Genomic DNA, 20,447 nt, shown 5'->3' on the forward strand with positions numbered 1-20,447 from the left:
TGATAAAATCTGGTGAATGTATGAACTGAAGACCAGGTTGCGGTCTTGCAAATTTGAGCCACAGAGGCCCAGTGACGCACTGTCCAAGAAGCACCAATTGCCCCTGTGGAATGTGCTTTGATCTGAAACGGAGTAATCCCTTGTTTCAAACCGTAAGTCTGAATAATCAATTGTCGAATCCATTTAGGAATGGTAGATCTTGACGCTGCCTGTCCTCTATTGGGACCCTCTGGCAGCACGAACAAAACCTTCGTTTTGCGAATTTGAGCAGTAGCTTCCAGATAGGTCTTGACTGCTCTTACTACATCCAAAGAATGTAGTGACCTTTCTTCCGAAGAACAGGGATCTGGAAAAAAGGAAGGCAGAACAATGTCTTGGTTTAGATGGAAATCTGAAACCACCTTCGGTAAAAAAACTAGGATGAGGGCGCAACACCACTCTATCCTTGTGTACAATCAAATAAGGCTCTTTACAGGAAAGAGCTGCTAATTCTGATACTCTTCTAGCAGTTTCGGACCAAAGAATGCGAAGCAAGTGGCCGTTGAAATAATACTGATAAGGCTGAGACCTGGCTCTTGATGGTACTCAAGGCCAGCTTCATCTCTAATCCCAATAGTAGAAAATCAAGAATTCTACCAATCACATATCTTCTGAGATGCCAACCCCTGGATTCACACCAGGATACATAAGCTTTCCAGACTCTCTGATAAGTTACTCTGGAAGCTGGCTTCCTTGCATTGATCAAGGTAGATATCACAGGACCTGAAACCCCCCGGCTCTTCAGAACCTGGGTTTCAATAGCCAAACCGTGATTTTAACGTTTGCCAGGCAGGATGGAACGCTGGACCCTGAGATAACAGGTCTGGACATGATGGTAGGGTCCCCGGGGAACCCACCGTCATCCTTACTATTTCCACATACTAAGTCCTTCTGGGCCAAGCGGGGGCTACCAGAAGTACCGACCTTCCTGCCTGATCCTGCGAAGGAATCGTGGCAGTAGCAGAATATGCGGGAATGTATAAACCAGTGAGAACCGATGCCACGGAATCACCACCGCATCCGTCCCATCTGCAAAAGGATCTTTTGTCCCTGCCACAAATTTGATATAAGCCACTGCTGTGGCATTGTCGGACTGAATCCTGGCTGGGCAACCCTGTAGCCTGAGAGTCCAGGCCCTTAGGGCTAGCTATGCCACACGGATCTCCAGAACATTGATGGGTAGAGACCTCTCGGTCTTGGACCATACCCTTTGGACCGCAGACTGTTCCAGAACTGCTCCCCAAACCGAAAGACTGGCATCCGTTGTTACCACCGTCCAGGTGACCGGTAGGAAGGATTTCCCTTTCTGCAAGCTTTCGGATATTAACCACCAATTGAGGCACTGACGCACTGCCTGAGACAAGTGCATCGGAAAATCTAATGCCTGAACCCTCTTGTTCCAGGCCGACAGGATACTGTGTTGCAACAGTCCTGACTGAAACTGAGCATAGGGAACTGCTTCGACGAAGCTACCCTCTTTCCCAGCAGCCTTTTACAAAGGCGGACAGAAGGACCCTTCCTGGTCCTGACTACCAGAATCAGCTCCCTTAAGGCACTGATCTTTGCCTGAGGAAAAAATACCTTCTTCCTGGCTTGTATCTATGATCAGACCCAAACACTCCAGTTTTCTTACTGGTTTTAGGAAAGATCTTTCTAGGTTGAGGATCCAACCTAGGTGTTCCAGATACTTGACTGTGGTCCTCAAGTTCCCATTCAACGAGGCTACCGACCGGTCTATCAAGAGCAGGTCGTCTAGGTATGCTATGACAGTTATACCCTGAACCCTTAATCCGGTCAGAGGAGGAGCCAAGATCTTTGTGAACCCTCGAGGTGCAGTGACTATCCCGAAAAGCAGAGCCACAAACTGGAAATGACGCCCTCCTATCTCGAAGTGCAGAAACTTCTGATGAGCAGGAAAAGTGGGCACCTGCAGATATGCATCTCTGATGTCTATCGATGCCAGCAAATTCTCCTCCCTGCAGGATGGAGACTACTGTCCGAATTGATTCCATGCGAATCCTTAGGAATTGATTCAGATCCCTTAGATCCAGAATGGGTCTGACATCCCCATTTGGCTTTTAAACCGTAAAAAGGTTGGAATAAAAACCCAATCCTTGATCCTTCGCGGGAACTACCATAATGACCTTTTGCGACAAAAGTCGATGTAACGCTAGATGGAGCGACTGCTTCTTCTCTGGATCTCTGGGGACACTTGATCTGAGGAAACGAGGAGAGGGAAACTCCTGGAACTCCAGTTTGTAACCTAAAGTTACCGTGGAGATTACCCCTCTGTCCTGAAATCCTCTTGCCAGAGCTTTTGAGAACTGTAGCAGTCTTCCCCCCACTCGAGCGAGTGGGGGCGCCCCTTCATAAAGAGGCCTTACAGTCCTGTATAGCAGGCTTCTTCCCCCAGGACTTCTTTGTCTCTGGGGTTTGACTCTTGTTTCTTGCCCAGACGGAGAAGGCCGTCGCGACTGCCTTGAGGTTGATGCCCCTGGCACTGGGGAAAAGAGTCAGTTTGAAAGAGGGACGCTTACTCCTCTTCTTACCAGGTAAGAGAGTGCTCTCCCACTAGAGAACCTTTGAATATAATTATCCAAGTCTTCTCCAAACAGCCTTGCACCCTGAAATGGAAATGCAGCCAGAAGTTTCTTACATGGTGCTTCAGCTGACCAATTTTTTAACCATAACATTCTACGCATACGCACCAACCCAAGTGAAAAACGAGGGGTTTGCATGATAGAATCTCTAATGGCGTAAACAGCAAAACATAAGGCCGCTGGAAGGTTAGCCACCCCCTGGGCCTGCTGTTCCAGTAACACTTTGATGACCTGCTTAACCTGGTCTCTTAAGTATTGACAGACTCCAAACGCTGCCACTGCAGGTTGAGCTACTGAACCTGCTAAGGAGAAAATATCCTTCAATAGGGATTCCATCCTTTAATCCACAGGATCCCTGAGCCTCTGAGCATTGTCTACCGTACAAGTCAGACTACAGAGGAAATGGCGGCATCAACGACCGGTATCCCCCACATCTTTATAAACATTTCTTCCATAGGATAAAGTGTTGAAAACTTTTCCAGGCGGAAAAAACGTTTCTCTGAGTGATCCCACTCAGAAATAAAATGAGCTTTTTCAAGTACATTATGAACAGGAAAAGCATGTGTTGTTTGAGGAGGCTTCAGTGACCCTAAATAAACAGGGTCACTGAAATGTGGAGCGGACCCATTCAGCAAAGATCTATATTAAGACCTTTCTCATCCTGAGAAGCGAAGAGGGCCCTTCTCCACTTGATTCCTCAGAAGGAATCATCCGTCCCATCCCGATCCTTTGAAAGGGATTATTCTCCTTTATCCCAGAGCTCCTCTGCCTGAGGGTCTTGGGGAACAGAAGAAGGCCTAGTGCGTTTTCTTCCACTGAGCGAAGACGTAATCACGGCCATTAAGCTTTCCTCTAATCCATTAATGGTTAAGGAAAAAACCTCCTGTGTAATGTATACAGAGGCTGAAGTGCCAGAAGCCCCTGACCCCAACGGCTCTCTCTGGCTACCCGTCCCTGGCCCCTAAGGGGGGGAAGGTGCTGCAGCAAGGGAGTCCTCAGAACCTGAACGAGATCCCCTAAAGTCTCTGGTTCTTGGGGTGTTTGAACCTCTTCTACCCATAGTGCAAAGCAACAAGGTGGAGGTATCACAAAATGAACACTGACTGTTGAGCGATGTAGTCTGGCTAAAAGCCTTGCTACCCAATGCCCAGTCTGGTGTTACTTAGTAAATGCTGCCTAGGAGAATGCCTGTGTCCCACCTTACATGCGACCGTCAGCTCATTGTCCCTCCAAAGGCTTAGTGCACCTGTAAAGTGTGCCTTTAATAGCCTGCAGCCGGCACCTGTGGGCGTCTAAGCATGCTGGACGCTGTGCTGACGCCCCGCCCCCCCCTTCGTTTTTCCAAAAAAAACACGTGCTTCCAGCGCGATACGACCCTCCGGGACAGCATGGAGGAAAGGCTGGGGGAGGGGGAGGAAGGAGAGAGGCCGGTAGTGATGGGGCCTGCACGTGGCAAATGGCGGCGTCGGCGAAAGTGCGGTGTATAACCGCCTCACAGACCACCTGCGGCCTCCCCCTAGTCTGGGGGGAGATATCCCTGAGGAGAGCCCCCCATCCCATCCTACCTGGAGGCAGCTGGAGGAGCTTGTTGCAGCGTGAAAACACTGAGACAGACATCAGCATGAGAAGGTATGTGCTCTTGGCAGCCCCCGGTGGTGACAATAGGCATAGCATGCATTTACCTTAAAGGAGAAAACCTACTAGAATTAAAACATTCTGTGGAATCTCCCTTACCTTATCCAGCCGCAGGGTTCTGTTATCAGACCCAATCTTCACCTCTCACGGTGGGCTCCGTTTGAGAAAACCTTCAGAGACTGGGGCCCCCTACAAATAGGGGGATCCACAGTTCTGGGCCTGTAAAGCACCCGGCCAGAAATAAGGATAGAAAACCATTTTCTGATATGCGGGGAACAGATCTCTAAAAAGAGGAAGCATTACAGGTAAAACCTCGTTTCTTCGGACACGAGGCCCGGGTACCATCCAATTCGGCCTAGAAAAGGACACTTTGAGATGGATCCGGTTCGCCTGGCTTGCCCAAGTATAGGATATCGGATATTCCCTTTGGAGCTCAGCACAGGACATCTTTACACGTCCATCACCTAAGACATTGGCGTAAAAACTGAGGTATCCCTGCAAGGGGGAGGGATTATATAGGGGGTTGAACTTCCTGTTTAGGGTGTGACCAGTGTCCAATCACCTAGTGATACCTATATAACCCATCAGTAATTACTGAGGCTCTGTGTCCCGTGATGTTCGAGAAAGAAATAGAGGTATTTGGTGCTAGCTGTCCTTTTCCTGTGGCTACTGCTCCCAGTACCACCTTTTCAGGCACTGCCAGCCCACCTGGCTGCAGCTGCCCCTCTCATTAGCCCAACTGGCTACTTCTCCACAATCCTTCCAGACTGAGTCTGCATCCATCCCAGACTGCTGGCACCCAGTCCCTTCAGGCATGCAACACTCACCAGCCCACGTGGCTGCCCTCCTCCCTGGAGACTTGCCCGGCAGTGTTCCCCTGCTGTCCTCTCCTTGCTCCTGTGCCTCCTGGCCAGGATCCCTCTTGTGTATCAAGAAGAGGGGTCCCTTCCGCACCGGAGCCCAGGTCTGAGTTCACCCCCCCTCCCCCAGACTGGGGAGATACTCTCAAAGGCCCCAACAGCCTACCACTCCATCTCCATCTTCCACCCTGCTCCTGCTGGGCTGACCCAGAGTATTTGAGGGGCCTGCCCCCTGCCAACCCTTCTGTTGGAGATTGGCCAGGGCCCCCAGAGCACTCCAGCTTGCTCCTCCTAGACCCCTCCCAACCGCTTCTGGAATCTTCTCCCGGTCTCCAGATAGCAGGGGGAGACACCAGAGAAGCTGCTGACGAGTCATTGAGCATACCTGAATCACTCAAAACCTGACCCAGAACAAAAACACCAGGCTTGGCTACCAGCCAAGCCTGAAAATTTACCAACACAAAAACTCTAGCATTCTAGCAACACAGCTAGGGGGTGCTACATGTTCATTATACAAAAGCCAGCAGAAATAAAATAAATAAAAAAAGACAGGAAATGCTGTGGTTTTAAAATGACACAAATGTCCATAAATGAGATCAGTATTAAGAGGGGAGGATCAGTCACCAATTAGAGACATACAAAATGGATGTTAGGAGAATCAAGGGCAACAACGAGGGCAAAAAAATGCAGAAAAAAAACCTTGTGTTTGGGATCAAAATTAGTTTTTTTGTTTACCTTGGAGTACATGGCACGCAGAGAAGTTTATATTCATAAGTACTTAGGCTATGAGGCCACCTTCAGGTAAATGGACACTGGCCAAAAAAGGCTGGAACATGCCCAAACTCCAAAAACAGAAGAGTTACAGGTAACCCCACTACAAAGCCACCTTCAAGACTTTCTGCCCAAAACTGGCAACCACAGAGTCAAACATCTAGCTGGTAGAACTTGGTAAATGTGTAAAGAAAACCAGATAGCAGCCTTACAAACTTGAACAACTGAAGAGGGGCCTCACAGATGGAACAACTCCTCATATAAAACCTTGCACAAACTTTAACCAAGGAAGGACTCATGATAGGCCCTTGAAACAGAACAGCCAAGGTCCATACCTGTCCTCTAGATGGTACTTGATGCCACAGAAATCTCCACACCAGAATGGAGAAAGGCAAAAATGAGTCCCATACCATACGAGGTCAGTAATGAAACTTAAAGGGGTTGTAAACCCTCATGTTTTTTCACCTTAATGCATCCTATGCATTAAGGTGAAAAAACTTCTGACACTGACCAGACCCATAGCCCCCGTTTCACTCACCTGAGCCAGTTCGTTCCCTCGGCAGGGACGCGCTCTTCCTCTCTGCCCGTTGTCTTGGATCTTGATTGGCTAGCTTAATAGCAGCGCAGCCATTGGCTCCCGATGCTGTCAATGAAATCCAATGAGGCGGACACCGGGGGGCGGGGCTGAGTTATGCATTCTGTGTGAATGTATACAGATGCAGGACTCGGGAGCGTGCCCGCACGGGTGTCCACTTTAGGAGAGCCTTCACCAACTTGGACACTCGATGCGGGGAGAAGCTACCAGCGCTGCCAGGGAACAACAGAAGTCGAGGATCGAGGCCACTCTGTGCATAACGAACTGTGTGGAGGTAAGTATGACATGTTTGTGATTAAAAAAAAAAAAAAAAAAAAAAAAAAAAAAAGAAGAGGAGGGTTTACACCCCCTTTAAAGACTTCACTCCAGGCGAAATAGGCAGTTCTTTTTTACTTTCAGGTATTTGTTGACACTTGAGGTCCGAAACAGGTCACGCATCTGTGTGGTTTGAGAACTGTGAAGGTTCGAAAAGAAGCAATTAGACCTCTTCTCTTCGGGTACAGGTACAATGACCCCTTGACAGCAGACCTTTCAGGGATGCAAAGAAAACTGCTCTTTTTTGTGGATTTTAACGATACCCTTGAATGCATAAAGCATGAAGGCGAAGCAGCGTAACTCCAGTTTGTAGCCTCTGGACACTACGCTACAGACCTATTCACGTGAGCGTTCTTGAGTTTAAGTGGCTACAAAAGTTAATGGACTTCCCTCCACCTACATGAGTGAGGGGACCACTTCAGAGAGAGATGCGCATCCACAAGACTGAGGCTTAACTGGGCTGTGATTCTTGCCTTTTTTGGACAGTGTGCATTCACCTGAAGGTGGCAGCATAACCCAAGTAGTTATAGATATTAATGCCTCTGTATCCTGTGCTATATGAGAAAGAGTGTTTATCTTGATGCAGCAGTATAAAGGAGTTTGCTCTTTTGAAGTAGGATGGACAAAAAAAACCAAAAACATTTGGGCAGTTACTTGGGTACTTCTCAACCACGTTGCTTATTCAATCAATCCAATCAATATGGACTGACATTTTTATAGATTTGTAATATGGTTAATTAGCGTGGTTCTGTTTTTTTTTTTTGTTTTTTGTTTTTTACACATTGCTTATTACATTGCTGGGCTTTTATCCCACACAGGGCACTGAACTGCTCACAGTGAATGCACTCAGAACATTCATTAGCACAGGGTTAAAATGCTTTCCTCGAACCATCAGAGCTTCCCTTTTTGGGTGGAGCTCTGCTTTAACTTTGTTTGCCAATAGATCACAGCTCTATTAAGCTCAACCAACCAATCTTTGCTGGTTTCATAACCTGCCCTGCTATCAATTTAAGAGTTTTTAATCAGTCCATACCAGCTTTCGGACCCAAAGTCTACAGCAGACTATGCTGAACACATTACACAAGCCCTTTCACTCATTCTATACATTTCTAACCTCCTCTATCACTAAACACAATACACCAGAAAAAGAAGCTCTTTTTTGCCCAGACATAAGCTCGGTTGTCAAACATTCAATCAGCATTTACATACCCAATTTAGACTGAAAGACAGAATTTCCCATTGATATCAATGTCATGGCCGCTTCAGTACTCCCATCACAGTGACCTGTGAACAGGGAAAGCCCCAAAAGATCATTAAGCAAGATGTTATATTCCATAAATCTAAATGTATAGATAACCAAGGATTTCACTCTAAAAACATTGGTTATGGGGAGCCACGATATGTAATGGTGTCACAATGTGTCTACATTTTCCTTGATTTATTTATTTTTTTTTTTTTACACATTCTTTGCTAAAAATGTTGAATGATATGATATGGAATTTACGGGTATGTAAAGGTTTTTATTTTAATTGTGAAGTACAAGGGCCTGATATTCATTGACCTTTGGACATCCCCAAGCAAAGAAAAACAGGGGCAGGCAACAACATGACAAAAATAACAGTGCTAACAGGCTCAACAAATCAAACGAACAAGGGACAAAGACCTAACCCAATAGTGCAGCTGAAAGAGCCTTGTAGCACAAGGCTACATCTGCAGAGGCCTGGAATTCCACCTGATAAAACTTGGAGAATGTATGAACTGGAGACCAGATAGCAGCTTGGGCAACAGATGCTTGAGGTCAGAAAGCCCAGGAAACCCCAAACCATCAGGTGGAATGAGGACATAAAAAGTGCAGAAGGAAGCTCATCTTTTAGTGCATAAGCCCTTGCAATGAGTTGTCTAATCCATCTAGCAATAGTAGACTTAGAGGCAGGGTGGCCTTTATGAGACCCTGTTTGCAATACAAGAGAGTCAGTTTTCTAGATAGGGGACCTATCTTTGTCTAACCATGTCCAGACAAAGACAATGAAGAGCATTTTTTTTTTGGGGGGGGGGGGGGGGGGGTTGAGCAGGGCATAAAGAAGGAAGAACAATGCCCTCATTGAAGTGAAAGGCTGACAGGTAGAAAAGAGGGTCTTGGATGCAGGACCACTTTATTCTTGTGAAGAATCAAGAACGCCTCCTTAAAAGAGAGAGCCACTAACTAAAAACATATGACAGACATGATATGATCCATGAGACACCTTGAAAAAAGATTCTAACAAGGTGAAGTAAAGCCAAAGGTTTATGGAATAGGATACATATGGTCAAAACCTGTCCCTTCTGAGTACTTAAAGCCAAATTCTGGTCACGTCCCAAATGTAAGAAGGCCAGAATGCAAGATACAGAGTATAAATGACAAACAGAAATCACAGCAATAGCTGGTTACAGGGCTGAGCCTGCAAGAGTAAAGAAGGCCTTTAAAGTCTCACATTTTCTGTCTGCAGAATCCTTAAATAAAAGAACAACTTCTTTAGGGATAGTAAGATGTAATTTAAGACTGAAAGTGCTGGGTACACTAAAGGAGCAGTCTAATTTTTATTTAATTTTTTCTTTAAAGTGGATATAGCTTGGCAATGATTCCCAGAGGAGTAAACTTTTTCAGAGTCCCCAACTGTCATAAATTTCCAATTGTATTTGCTCATGAATGGGGAATGTCTTTTTAAACTCTTACACCTAGAGGGGTATGGTGAGACGTTGGAGAATCAAGTGCAACCATGACAAGGCTTTTGCATACAGCAGAAGAGAGCATGTCTACATTGACAAGCATATTGCCTGAAGCATAGTGTCAGGTGTATAGAAACCTAGTGGTAAGAAATCTTCTGCTGCCTCTTCTAGCTCTATCTTTGGGTCCTCTTCATTCTCCTCTGTTTCTATACCACTTTTAGAGCAAATAGATCCACCACTATTGGCAGACAGAGAAGGTGCGGATGAAGCAGCCTGGTTCTTTTGAACTCTGGACAGTGATGGCTGTAACAGCCCGTTAAGGCAGATAGTTGTTCGAGAAGGTCTGACATAGCTGCAGAGTAACCTGCATTAGTCAGATAGGCCGGTTGTTGTGTGCCTGAGACAGGGCTAGAATCAGCAGCAGGGACTGGTAATAATATAGGGTCCAGTGCAGGGGAAACATTGTCCCCCTTAGCGGTCTGAGTGTTTTCCAATGCTTCAGCAGAGTGAGTCTTTGCAGTGGTTCCCTTGTGTCTGGTTTCCATCACTCATTAAGTATATTGCGGAAATGGGATAAACCTGTCCATAGAAGGATACACAGCAACCCAAGTTTTGACCACCCTGTGGCAAAGTCATCATGGCAAAAGGGTGGAAGGAAGTGCCTGAGTACTTTATAAGGGCTCTAGGTGTGAGTGGTGGTAATAGTTCGACCAGTGGTGTGATACAACATCTAGTCATCCACCTGAGATCAAGCTCTGAATGGTGGAATCTTTACCACCAAGATTGACATTTTTTAAAAACCCAATTAATAAACTCTAACAAACTCCTGTCTTCCTGAGTTTTATGTAGAAACAGTAACAATCAGGGGGCACTTAATTAAGCGTAGTGCAAGTAATGGATTTATAGATTCACATACTTTCTATAAAGCTACAGTACTGAATGATGGTCTGATAAAAATGACAAACCTGTCTGACTTTTCCACATCGCTGGCCCCTTTATGGGTCCTTATGGGAACCATAGGAATGGACCATGACCCTGAACCTATATAGCACTCTGCAGCCAACTACACTCACACTCCGTGTCAAGGTGAGCTCCAAAGCAGGATCCAGTGCCCAAAGCACCATTAAAGCAATATAGCATAGGGTTAGGGTATAGTTCACAAGGTAATACCAAAGTTACACCAATTCAGATGCACTGCTTCTACAGTCATAGTAGACGGCAGTGAACAGTAAACTAAAGAATCAAAAATAAAATAAAAAATACTAATTATTAAGCATAAAAAAACTTCTCCATAAGAGAGAAAAAACTCACATGGTGGGATGGGGTTCTAGGAGCATACCTAGGGGGCATGCCAAACAAAGCTTTTGCCACTGTCCAATCATCTAAAAAGTTAGAAGCCTATAACCGAAGGTCTATGAATATCCAGCCTGTGTCCTGTACTGTACAATAAAGATAAGCATTTTCAGTTCACAAAACCATATGCTCCAACTCCAGGTCTCTGCTTTGATTGCAAGTCTGTCATCACCAACCAGTCCAATCCCATGAAAAAAAACAAAACATTCTTATTGCACTCCAAAATAACTCTGTATAAATTTAATAAGGATGAAAGTCACATCCACCCCTGAGCTCCTCCCTTTTATCACATTTAATCAGAGTTGTTTTTTAGTGTGTGGTAAAAAGATATTTCTTTAAAATGAAAAGCTATCATTTGATTTTACCTTTATTACCAGGGTCTGCCTGAGACACTGGGACCTATTAAAAAAAAGAACACAGGGCACATAAGTAAAATATATTTAAAGAGGAACTTCATAATTTAGCAGGCTGCATGTTAAAATGTAGTTCATTGCAATAGTAATTTGATATAAAAATGGTTACATATAAAGAGGAAACAGTCATTATAATATAAATCAGAAACATCTGAATAAGTACATTCAGTTAGTGAAGTGTCCGTCTGAATAGGTGCGGCTAATCTGGGTCCTGAATGGTTCTGGTATCTGAAGATTTCAAGATACAAAGTAAAAAAACCCACAACACTTACGTTTTGGGACACATCCCGTAGCGTTAGACATGGAGATCTTAGGTTTTGAGCAGTGCTGATTGGAACACCCAAATCTTCCACTGGTATTTCAAACTGTACAAAAAACATATATATGTATATATAAAACATATATATCTATATAATATAGAAAGAATTATCATCAAGTTCAGTAAAAGGAGTGTTAAAGAAAAAAAAACAGATGTCTCCACCTTTCAGAAAATGTGATGCTGAAGAAAAGGTCAGTAATAAGCCACCTTCATTTTGGCCAGCAATCTACATTGTTATGCCCATTATATCCATTTCTCCTAGGTTTCCAGTCCTATACACAGTCTGCAGACATTATTACAGGGATCCTCATCTCGTGTAGTTTACAGATGCACCACAACTAGAAAATTATTCCAGCAGCGTTTTCGAAATACTGCTGCTGGATGCAGTTTCAACCCTCTGTCATCTTTTCATAATTGAAATTGATAAATGCACCATTCCATGTGTCTATACAGTTCCCCAATAGCAAGGAGGAACGTGAACATTTTCTAACCAGAAAAATGGCCACCTAAGGCTGCAGAAGCATAATAGAATAAAATAATTAAATCAAATATTATTTTGTTGGCTTACAAAATCAGACTTTTGCAGCATACACAATGTTAAAATTGTTCTTTAGACCAAAAGGACAAGCTGATGGTTTAACGGATTTCAGTAAATACCTCAAATTGACTCTTACTATACCAAATAAAACAGACATATAAGCAGCAAAAGTCCCTTGCGAAAGATAAAAAATAAAGGCTATACCTCTTCCACAGTCTCTTCAATCTCAGCAGGAATAGGTTTTGGTGATCTCAAGCTGAAGGGGACAAAGACTGGGGCCTGATTCAGCTTATCAGGAGCGACATCATAATCCTCATCTTCATATTCTAATTCATCATCATCTTCATCTTCATCTTGCTTCATAGCCCTGATCTTCACTAGAGTTGTCTTCCCTTTACTGGACGTTGGCTTGACCACTGTACTTTTGACAGATTTAATATTTCTAGATGTCTTCTTCTCTGTTCGTTCAGTTACATTTTCAGATGGTTTGGTCAGAACAGGAGGTGTTGTGGATACTGGCCTTTTCAGCAGTCGGCCAAATCTCATTAAAAATAGTGCAAAGAGTTATTTGTACATACAAAGTTGTGAAGAAGTTTGAAAACATTAAAGACAAATTCTAAAAGTTTTGGATCAAATTGATTTTAGTTTTTTGTTTATACGTTTTTGAACCGTTATGTAGCTGTTTTATGCATATGTTATACATGACAAAAGGAAACCCAAAGAACTACACATTACCAAAAGACAGCACAACAGTGACTCTCCAACTTGAAACTCCCTTTACCTGAATTAAACTTTGTACTGCGCTTCTGATAAGGGATGAGTCACTAGAATGCCTAACTTCTGTGTGTAAATGTCAGGCTTCAGCTATTGGGGTTTGAAAAATAAGTCTTATTTCAAAAGAATCTGTAACTACGTAAAATAAGCCTAGTCTCAAGGCTCAACATAAGAATGCAATTGAATAACAATAGTTTACATTTACCTGGCTACAAATCTGTTTTATTTTTACATTTTGCTCATTGTTAATATGTGGCTATGGGGAGGGGAATGCCTCCACTGCCTATGATTGGCAGTCGGCTTTGCCAGCTTCCCGATGGGATAGCCCAGACAGGTTGAGGCTCATGTCCAAACACACCTGAGCTCATCCCTAATTAGGACATCCCAAAATGTCAGCTTTAAATGGTTTTGTATAAAGAAATGGACAAAACACCTCCTAACTTTTATGTAGGTCTGAAAAGCAAAAAAGGTGGGTTCTACACTTCACACTGTAAAATAGTTTTCTTTGAGGCAATTGAGGAACACAGGAATTCTTTATACTGCCACCTAGAAAAGAACTGGACACTGGCAAACAGAAAAACTGTAGGCCAGCCCAAAATAACTGCCCCCTATTCCTAGAACCCCTCAGTCTTTCAGTAAAGCTGTACTGAGATTATGGCATAAACACTATATTCCATAGTTTTTGACACATTTATAACATAATGAAATCCTGCCAAAATAACTGGCTAGATTTGGTCTTGCTTAACCACTTCAGCCCTGGAAGATTTTAACCATTCCTGACCAGGCCACTTTTTTGTGATACGGCACTGCGGCGCTTTAACTGACAACTGTTCGGTCATGCAACGCTATACCCAAATAAAATGGGTGTCCTTTTTTTCCCACAAATAGAGCTTTCTTTTGGTGGTATTTGATCACCTCTGCGGTTTTTATTTTAAACATAAAAAACACTGACAATTTTGAAAAAAAAAAAATAAACAATATTTTTTACTTTCTGCTATAATACATATCCAAAAGAAAAATGTAAGAAATTCTATTTCTTCATAAATTTAGGCCAATATGTATTGTGCTACATATTTTTGTTAAAAAAAAATCCCAATAAGCATATATTGATTGGTTTGCGCAAAAGTTATAGCGTCTACAAACTACGGGATATATTTAGGGACTTTCAGCGGAAATACAATCTCTCACTTTTCCTCACTGATAGATCAGGGGTGTGCTTTGTTTACATCGGCACACCGCTGATCCGTCTCTCCTGTGAACGATCGGCAGGTCTTGCGGCGGCCATTACGGCCGCCGGACCTGCTGACTGGCATGGGCACACCCCCTAAACAGCGTGCACGAAATCATGTACAGGTACGTGATTTTGCGCACCCAGGCCGCCCTGCTGCAACAAATGTACATGGGGCGGTCCGGAAGCGGTTAAAGTGAATAGGCATATGTAGCAAGCTTTCTGGTGTATTCAACATACTGTATGTTTGAGTTTATTTTGAGATGCTTCACCCTCATCACAGTTTCTGCATTACACAAAAAAATTTACTTTTGATGCAAAACGTCTATTGGATTTACCTTGAATGTTGTTGCTTATTGTCTTCCAGCATATCATTAGATTGACTACCATCTGGAAGGGCACTGGTTGAGGGGACTTGATCTAATGCAGATTCTGATGAATTTTGAGAGGCGTCAGCAATACAGCTTCTCTTCGGGGACACATCAGGAAAACACTCAGAAGCTTTTCTCTTGTTGGACGACGCCTCCAAATCTGTATCCTTACACAATAAAATAGTTATAAAAAAAAAGTTAAGTGCCAGTGTCTTAGGTAGAATGATATAGGATTCCATTTCCGTTTAATCTGTAATTCCATTCCATCTCCTGCCGAAACAAAACTAAAAAAAAATAGCTTGAAGGCAGGATCTTTGTCTCTCCTGCAATAAAACAAACATACCTGCATGTTCGCAATTGCCTCTAGAATAACTGAGCTGTGCATGTGCAGCTCAGTGCACATTCACAGCACACCTCAGTGACGGAATGGATGAACTCCCATATACATAAGTGGGAGTTATGTTACCCTGGCCTGTCCAATCAAGAAATGCCTGAACCTAGAAGAACACTGGGTGAACATGCCAGCACCGGAAAGGGGAGTTTATTCCTCTTTAAGACCCCTTTCATACTGGGGCGTTTTTCTGGCGCTTTAGCATTAAAAAAGCGCCTGAAAGAAGCCTCACCTGCAATCCTAATGTGAGAGCCCGAGTGCTTTCACACTGAGATCCCTTTCACACTGGGGAGTTTTTCAGGCGCTTTAGCGTTAAAAAAAGCGACTGTAAAGCGCCTGAAAGAAGCCTCATCTGCAATCTCAATGTGAAAGCCTGAGTGCTTTCACACTGGGTTGCCCTTGAAAAAGTCACGTGGCAGTGACGTAACATGTAGGAGGAGCCTGTTTAGTCCCCAGCATCTGCAGTGTGTGAGATAGTAGCGGCGGTGAATGAAACACCTTGCCGCTCAGCTCCGGTTTGCAGCTGATCAATACAAGCGATCCCTTCTAGGAGAGTATGTGAGTGGAACAACTCTATCTGATAGATAGTATCCAATTTATGTTTAACCTCTGCGCAATGGATATTTAATTTCTCTTTTTACATGTCCGGAATCTGAGTGGAGGAGCAATTAGGAGTAAAGAAGAAGTGAAAAAGTAAAAGTAACACACTTGTTTGACACTACTTTTATATTTATTTTTATTTTATGTTTCAATAATGTCACAATATAATTAACACTGAGTAGTTCTATTAACACTTGATGAATTGCCTACACTTCACATGAAGGATTATTTAGAAAAAGGAAGATAATTGTGTATACTTTCTGCACATTTTGCACTTATTTATTTTTGGGAAGTTTCATAGTAGCAAACTATGTATTGAACCAGATATAATTTTATTATAAACAACAGATATATTTTAAGAGCATATACACATTTTTGTGAGTTTTATCACTTATGCATTTTTTATGAGCACAGTATTTGTTTAATGGTGGATTAGATTGAATTATATTATATTTTGTATGAATTTGTAGATATAGATTATTTGGAGGTATTTGTAGAAGTATATATTTTTACCTTTCACTATTTTAAAGGGAATATGAGGTTAATATAAGCGCAACTGACCACTTTACAATAGGTTAAACATGCCATGTAAAACAAGTAGCAAAATAGTACAGGAGCAACTATGTGTACTTACTGTAGAAGTCTCCTCTTCATCGACTGTCTTGTTTTGCAGTGCACTCGGGCCCTTATTAGATGGCTTTCCATAGCTTGGCACTGGTCTTACAAGCCTGCTTCGTCTCAGCAGTGCTGGTTTAATAGTTGTATGTTGTGTGGATTCTGCTCTATTACCACTATATTTAACAGATAAAAAATTATTACACACTTTTAAAGCAGAGGATAAAGGGCTTATATTTTTTGAAGGCCTTTTCTTTCTCTTTGTATGCATTTTTACGTTATAGTTTAGCCACCCAGGTTTAATCTTAGCGCTTTTATATTTATTACCCATTGGAATGCACTGTATAATACCTTTGTTTAATATGTTCTTAAAGAGGAACTGCAGTCTGCTCACATAATTTGTAATAAAAACATCTTTGCCATTTTGAAGCTTCCCTCCAACCACTTTGCATATTATTTTATATATACTGTGATTCTGTATTTGCCAAATATGCTGCAGAAATCTCCCTCCACCAAGTCTGGCTGCCTCCATTTTAACTGTGCGCAGCAGAAGCTGCTGCTTGTTCACTTCCTGGATTTACAGAGGCACACCTCCAGCTCTGCAGCTCTCATTGGCCCTCTTATGACTAATCCCCTTCCCTTCCTGGCAAACTCTCACAAGAGTGAGAGAGAGCTGTGCATGATGCTGTAAGCTAGGCTTTTTTTTTACCAGACAAGAAACAGGAAGTGGTAAGGTATATATAAGGTATTTACTGGCAGAAAAAAATGTTTTACTATCCAAAGTTTAAATGACCAGGGCAGACGATTTAATAGATGGAAAGTTAAATAAATGACTTAAGATCCGCTTTAAAGCGTTGTTTCAGCCTCCCCCTCCAAAAATTAAAAGTCAGCAGCTACACATACTGTAGCTGCTGACTTTTAATATACGGGACACTTACCTGTTCTGGAATCCAGCGATCTCTGCACCGCAGTCAATGTTTCCATCGGCTGTCAGTGCTGCCGCCTGCCACTGCCGGTAAGGGAACCCCGCAGTGGAGCCCTACGGCTTCACGGTCGTATCCCTACTGCGCATGCACAAAGAGTGATGAACTCTCTTACTGGCCCAGCAGCAAGGGAAGGAGGAGGGGGCCGAATTTCTGAACACTTTTCAACAAACAAAAGAATGATCAAATAACCAAGCTAAATCCAGTATTTTAGGTATTAGCCAACTTACCTTGCAGCATCATTAGTGAAGACTAAACTTGATCCCTCTTTTGCAAGAGGTTCTGGTCTTTTGCTGGTAGAATCAAAGCTGACTTCTTTCTATAAAAGGCAGGAAGCAAGCAATGCGCAAAATAAGCTTAACATTGCCCAAAGGTCAAAACGCAACTTTTTTTTATTACTGTCTGCCCTTCAGCAGAATGGATTCTAACTGGTTTTCACAGGCAACTAACCGTAGTTTAAATGTACCTAAACATTGCACATTTTACTCAACAGATGTACTGTCTTTTTTTTTTTTTTTTCTTTCAACAGATGTGCTGTACTCCGCTTTCCCACCCTCCCCACCACCAGAAGGTCTGAAGTTGCACATGGCTATACATATGTGGAAGGTAAAGTGAGAGTTACAGGTTCAATATAAGAATTAGCATTTGAAGTAATAAAAACTGCTCCGTACTGAACAAGGCCAGGAGTAAAATATTCAGGAAGCATATCAACCTTTGTCACCTACCTGTTCTGAAGTAAATGCTCCTGACTCTTTCCTCACAGAAGCTCGTCCCAGGTTGGGCTTTGGTTTCTGAAATCTGTTTCGAAGAGGTTTTACGGAAGGTTCTTTAACTTGCTCTCCAGTACATGAGGATTGTTCAATCCTATACAAGAGAATTTTTAAAATGAGATGGAATACTGGTAGACTGATCTGAGAGATATTTTAGTTAATGCAAACTAGTTAGAGGAACAACAAAACGTTTACACGAAAGTGAAAATAGGCAAGAATCTAGGGCCTGTTTATAAAACGCATTTCTGATTATTTTTGATGCGCTTTTTTCAATAATGCCTTCACTCAAATTATAATAAAAGAAACAGTTTTCCATTTTTATTTTGCATGAGCTTGCAAAATGACAGCTTTGCAATATTCAGAGTAAGCCATTTCTGGAATGGTCTCTGTATTATTTTGCATTTTGGTGTACTTTATGCAAGTATGTCCCAAATATAAAATGGTGATCTCGACACTCTAAAAAGCAAAAGCAAAAAAAAAAAAAAAGTGTCTTAGGGCAACATAATAACAGTGTATTTGGTGACTCAGCATGACACCAAGGGCAGAAGGGGCTTACAGAAAGTATTTTTTAACAGTGAAACGCCGGGACTAGGAGTCCGGTGTGATGCTGCTTGGAGCCAAACCAAGCAAAAGCCTCCAGGGCCGGTAGGACGGAATGCCTTGTCTGATCAGTAATCTGTCTTCAAGGTAAAACCCAAGACTAACCCAAGACTAAAAATGAGAAGATTGTGCAACCTCCAAGAACAACCCTCACGGGTCTGATTTTTAGTTAAGTGTCCATTCCCCTACAGATAATATTCATAACCTTGAAGTGTTCCTTACTGAAAGTTTGATGCAAATATGCCACTGTTTGTACCCCACATGTCAAGTGCCATGCTGAGGTTTTGTTCTGTGTAGAAAAAAAACAAAAACTTATACCACAGTATTATTTTGCCAGCATACCAAAGCACAGGACTGAATCCAGGGAATCCCTGTCGCGTCATTTTGCTGTCTGACATGTTTCAAAAGTGGTCTACTCTCTGGTCACCAGTTCAGGGCTTTTCAGAGGCCCCAAATGTGTTCCATTCTGTCATCACTTCTGTGCAAGTCTGCCAGTTTGGCGTATGCAGTTTTAACCACTTAAAGTGGTTGTAAACCCTTACAGACCACTTTTTGCTACAGTTAAGCCCATAATAAGGCTTACCTGTAGCTACCCAGGATATCTCCTAAACCTGCACGGTTTAGGAGATATCCCCTGTATTTGCATGTGCCGACGTCATCAGCACATGCGCACTGAAGCAACGGCACGTATGTGCCATTACCGGCGGCTCCCGCGCGCATGCGCGGGAGTGACGTCATCGCGGCTCCGGCCAATCACAGCGCCGGAGCCACAATACCCCCAAGTAACCCCCGGGAGTAATGTCACCGGCCGGTGCACTGCAGCGAGGGCTTCGATCTCAGGTGAGTATTACATAGTAAGTTAGTATGCTATGCATACTAGCTCATTATGCCTTTGTCTTGCAGGTGTTATTTTTTTTCAAAATGGATTTACAACCACTTTAAGGACCGAGCCTCTTTCTGAGATTTGGTGTGAAGTGAAAAACATTTTTTTTTTGCTAGGACATTACTTAAAATTCCTAAACATTATATATTTTTTTCTAACACCCTAGAGAACAAAATGACGGTCGTTGCAATACTTTCTGTCACACCGCGCAGCCGTCTTACAAGCGCACTTTATTGGAAAAAATATATTTTTGTGAATTATAAATGAAGACAACAATAAAGTTAGCCAATTTTGTTTTATATTGTGAAAGATAATGTTACGCCGAGTAAATTGATACCCAACATGTCACGCTTCAAAATTGCGCCCGCTCGTGGAATGGCGACAAACTTTTACCCATAAAAATCTCCATAGGCGACGTTTAAAAAATTCTACAGGTTGCATGTTTTGAGTTACAGAGGAGGTATAGGGCTAAAATTATTGCTCTCGCTCTAACGATCGCGGCGATACCTCACATGTGTGGTTTGAACACTGTTTTCATATGCGGGCACTGCTCACGTATGCGTTCGCTTCTGCACGCGAGTTCAGCTAGACGGGGTGCGTGTAAAAAATTTATTTTATTATTTATTTTACCTTTTATTTTTACACTGTTCTTTAAAAAAAAAAAAAAAAAAAGAAAGAAAAATGTGTCACTTTTATTCCTTTTCCAAGGAATGCACACATCCCTTGTAATAGAAAAAAAGCATGACAGGACCTCTTAAATATGAGATCTGGGGTCAAAAAGACCTCAGATCTCATATTTACACTAAAATGCAATAAAAAAAATTAAAAAAAAAGAAATGTCATTTAAAAAAATAAAGATAAAAAAAAATAAGTCTCTTTAAGTTGTTTTGACGTCGCTTCCGCCCTGCAGTGGTATGGAGGCAGGTGAGGGCCCATCTTCCCCTCACTCATCTCCATACCACAGACGTGACAGGACTTGATCGATTCCGCCGCTACCGACAGCTCCGGTAAGCGGAGGAGGGCACGGAGCGCGGCGGGCCCCTCTCCCGCCGCAGATAACAGTGATCCACCGCAGAGACCATTTTTAT

General features: G+C 42.8%; 1 protein-coding gene across 3 annotated transcripts in view; it reads right to left on the reverse strand.

Annotated features, from left to right (window-relative positions):
- BDP1 (BDP1 general transcription factor IIIB subunit) overlaps positions 1-20,447 on the reverse strand; it is a 147,498-nt gene that overhangs the window by 29,931 nt on the left and 97,120 nt on the right. For 2 of the 3 annotated variants that reach the window (XM_073624398.1, XM_073624397.1), the window contains exons 28-35: positions 17,832-17,970; positions 17,337-17,425; positions 16,143-16,299; positions 14,485-14,684; positions 12,349-12,685; positions 11,560-11,652; positions 11,240-11,273; positions 8,025-8,099 (exon numbers count right to left, since the gene is read on the reverse strand). In XM_073624398.1, coding sequence (XP_073480499.1) covers positions 8,025-8,099; positions 11,240-11,273; positions 11,560-11,652; positions 12,349-12,685; positions 14,485-14,684; positions 16,143-16,299; positions 17,337-17,425; positions 17,832-17,970 — 1,124 coding nt within the window. The remainder of the gene's footprint in view (positions 1-8,024; positions 8,100-11,239; positions 11,274-11,559; positions 11,653-12,348; positions 12,686-14,484; positions 14,685-16,142; positions 16,300-17,336; positions 17,426-17,831; positions 17,971-20,447) is intronic. The other variant, XM_073624399.1, reaches the window with a different exon arrangement.

The sequence above is a fragment of the Aquarana catesbeiana genome, linkage group LG01 (assembly GCF_042186555.1).
Source record: "Aquarana catesbeiana isolate 2022-GZ linkage group LG01, ASM4218655v1, whole genome shotgun sequence".
Classification (NCBI taxonomy): Eukaryota; Metazoa; Chordata; class Amphibia; order Anura; family Ranidae; genus Aquarana; species Aquarana catesbeiana.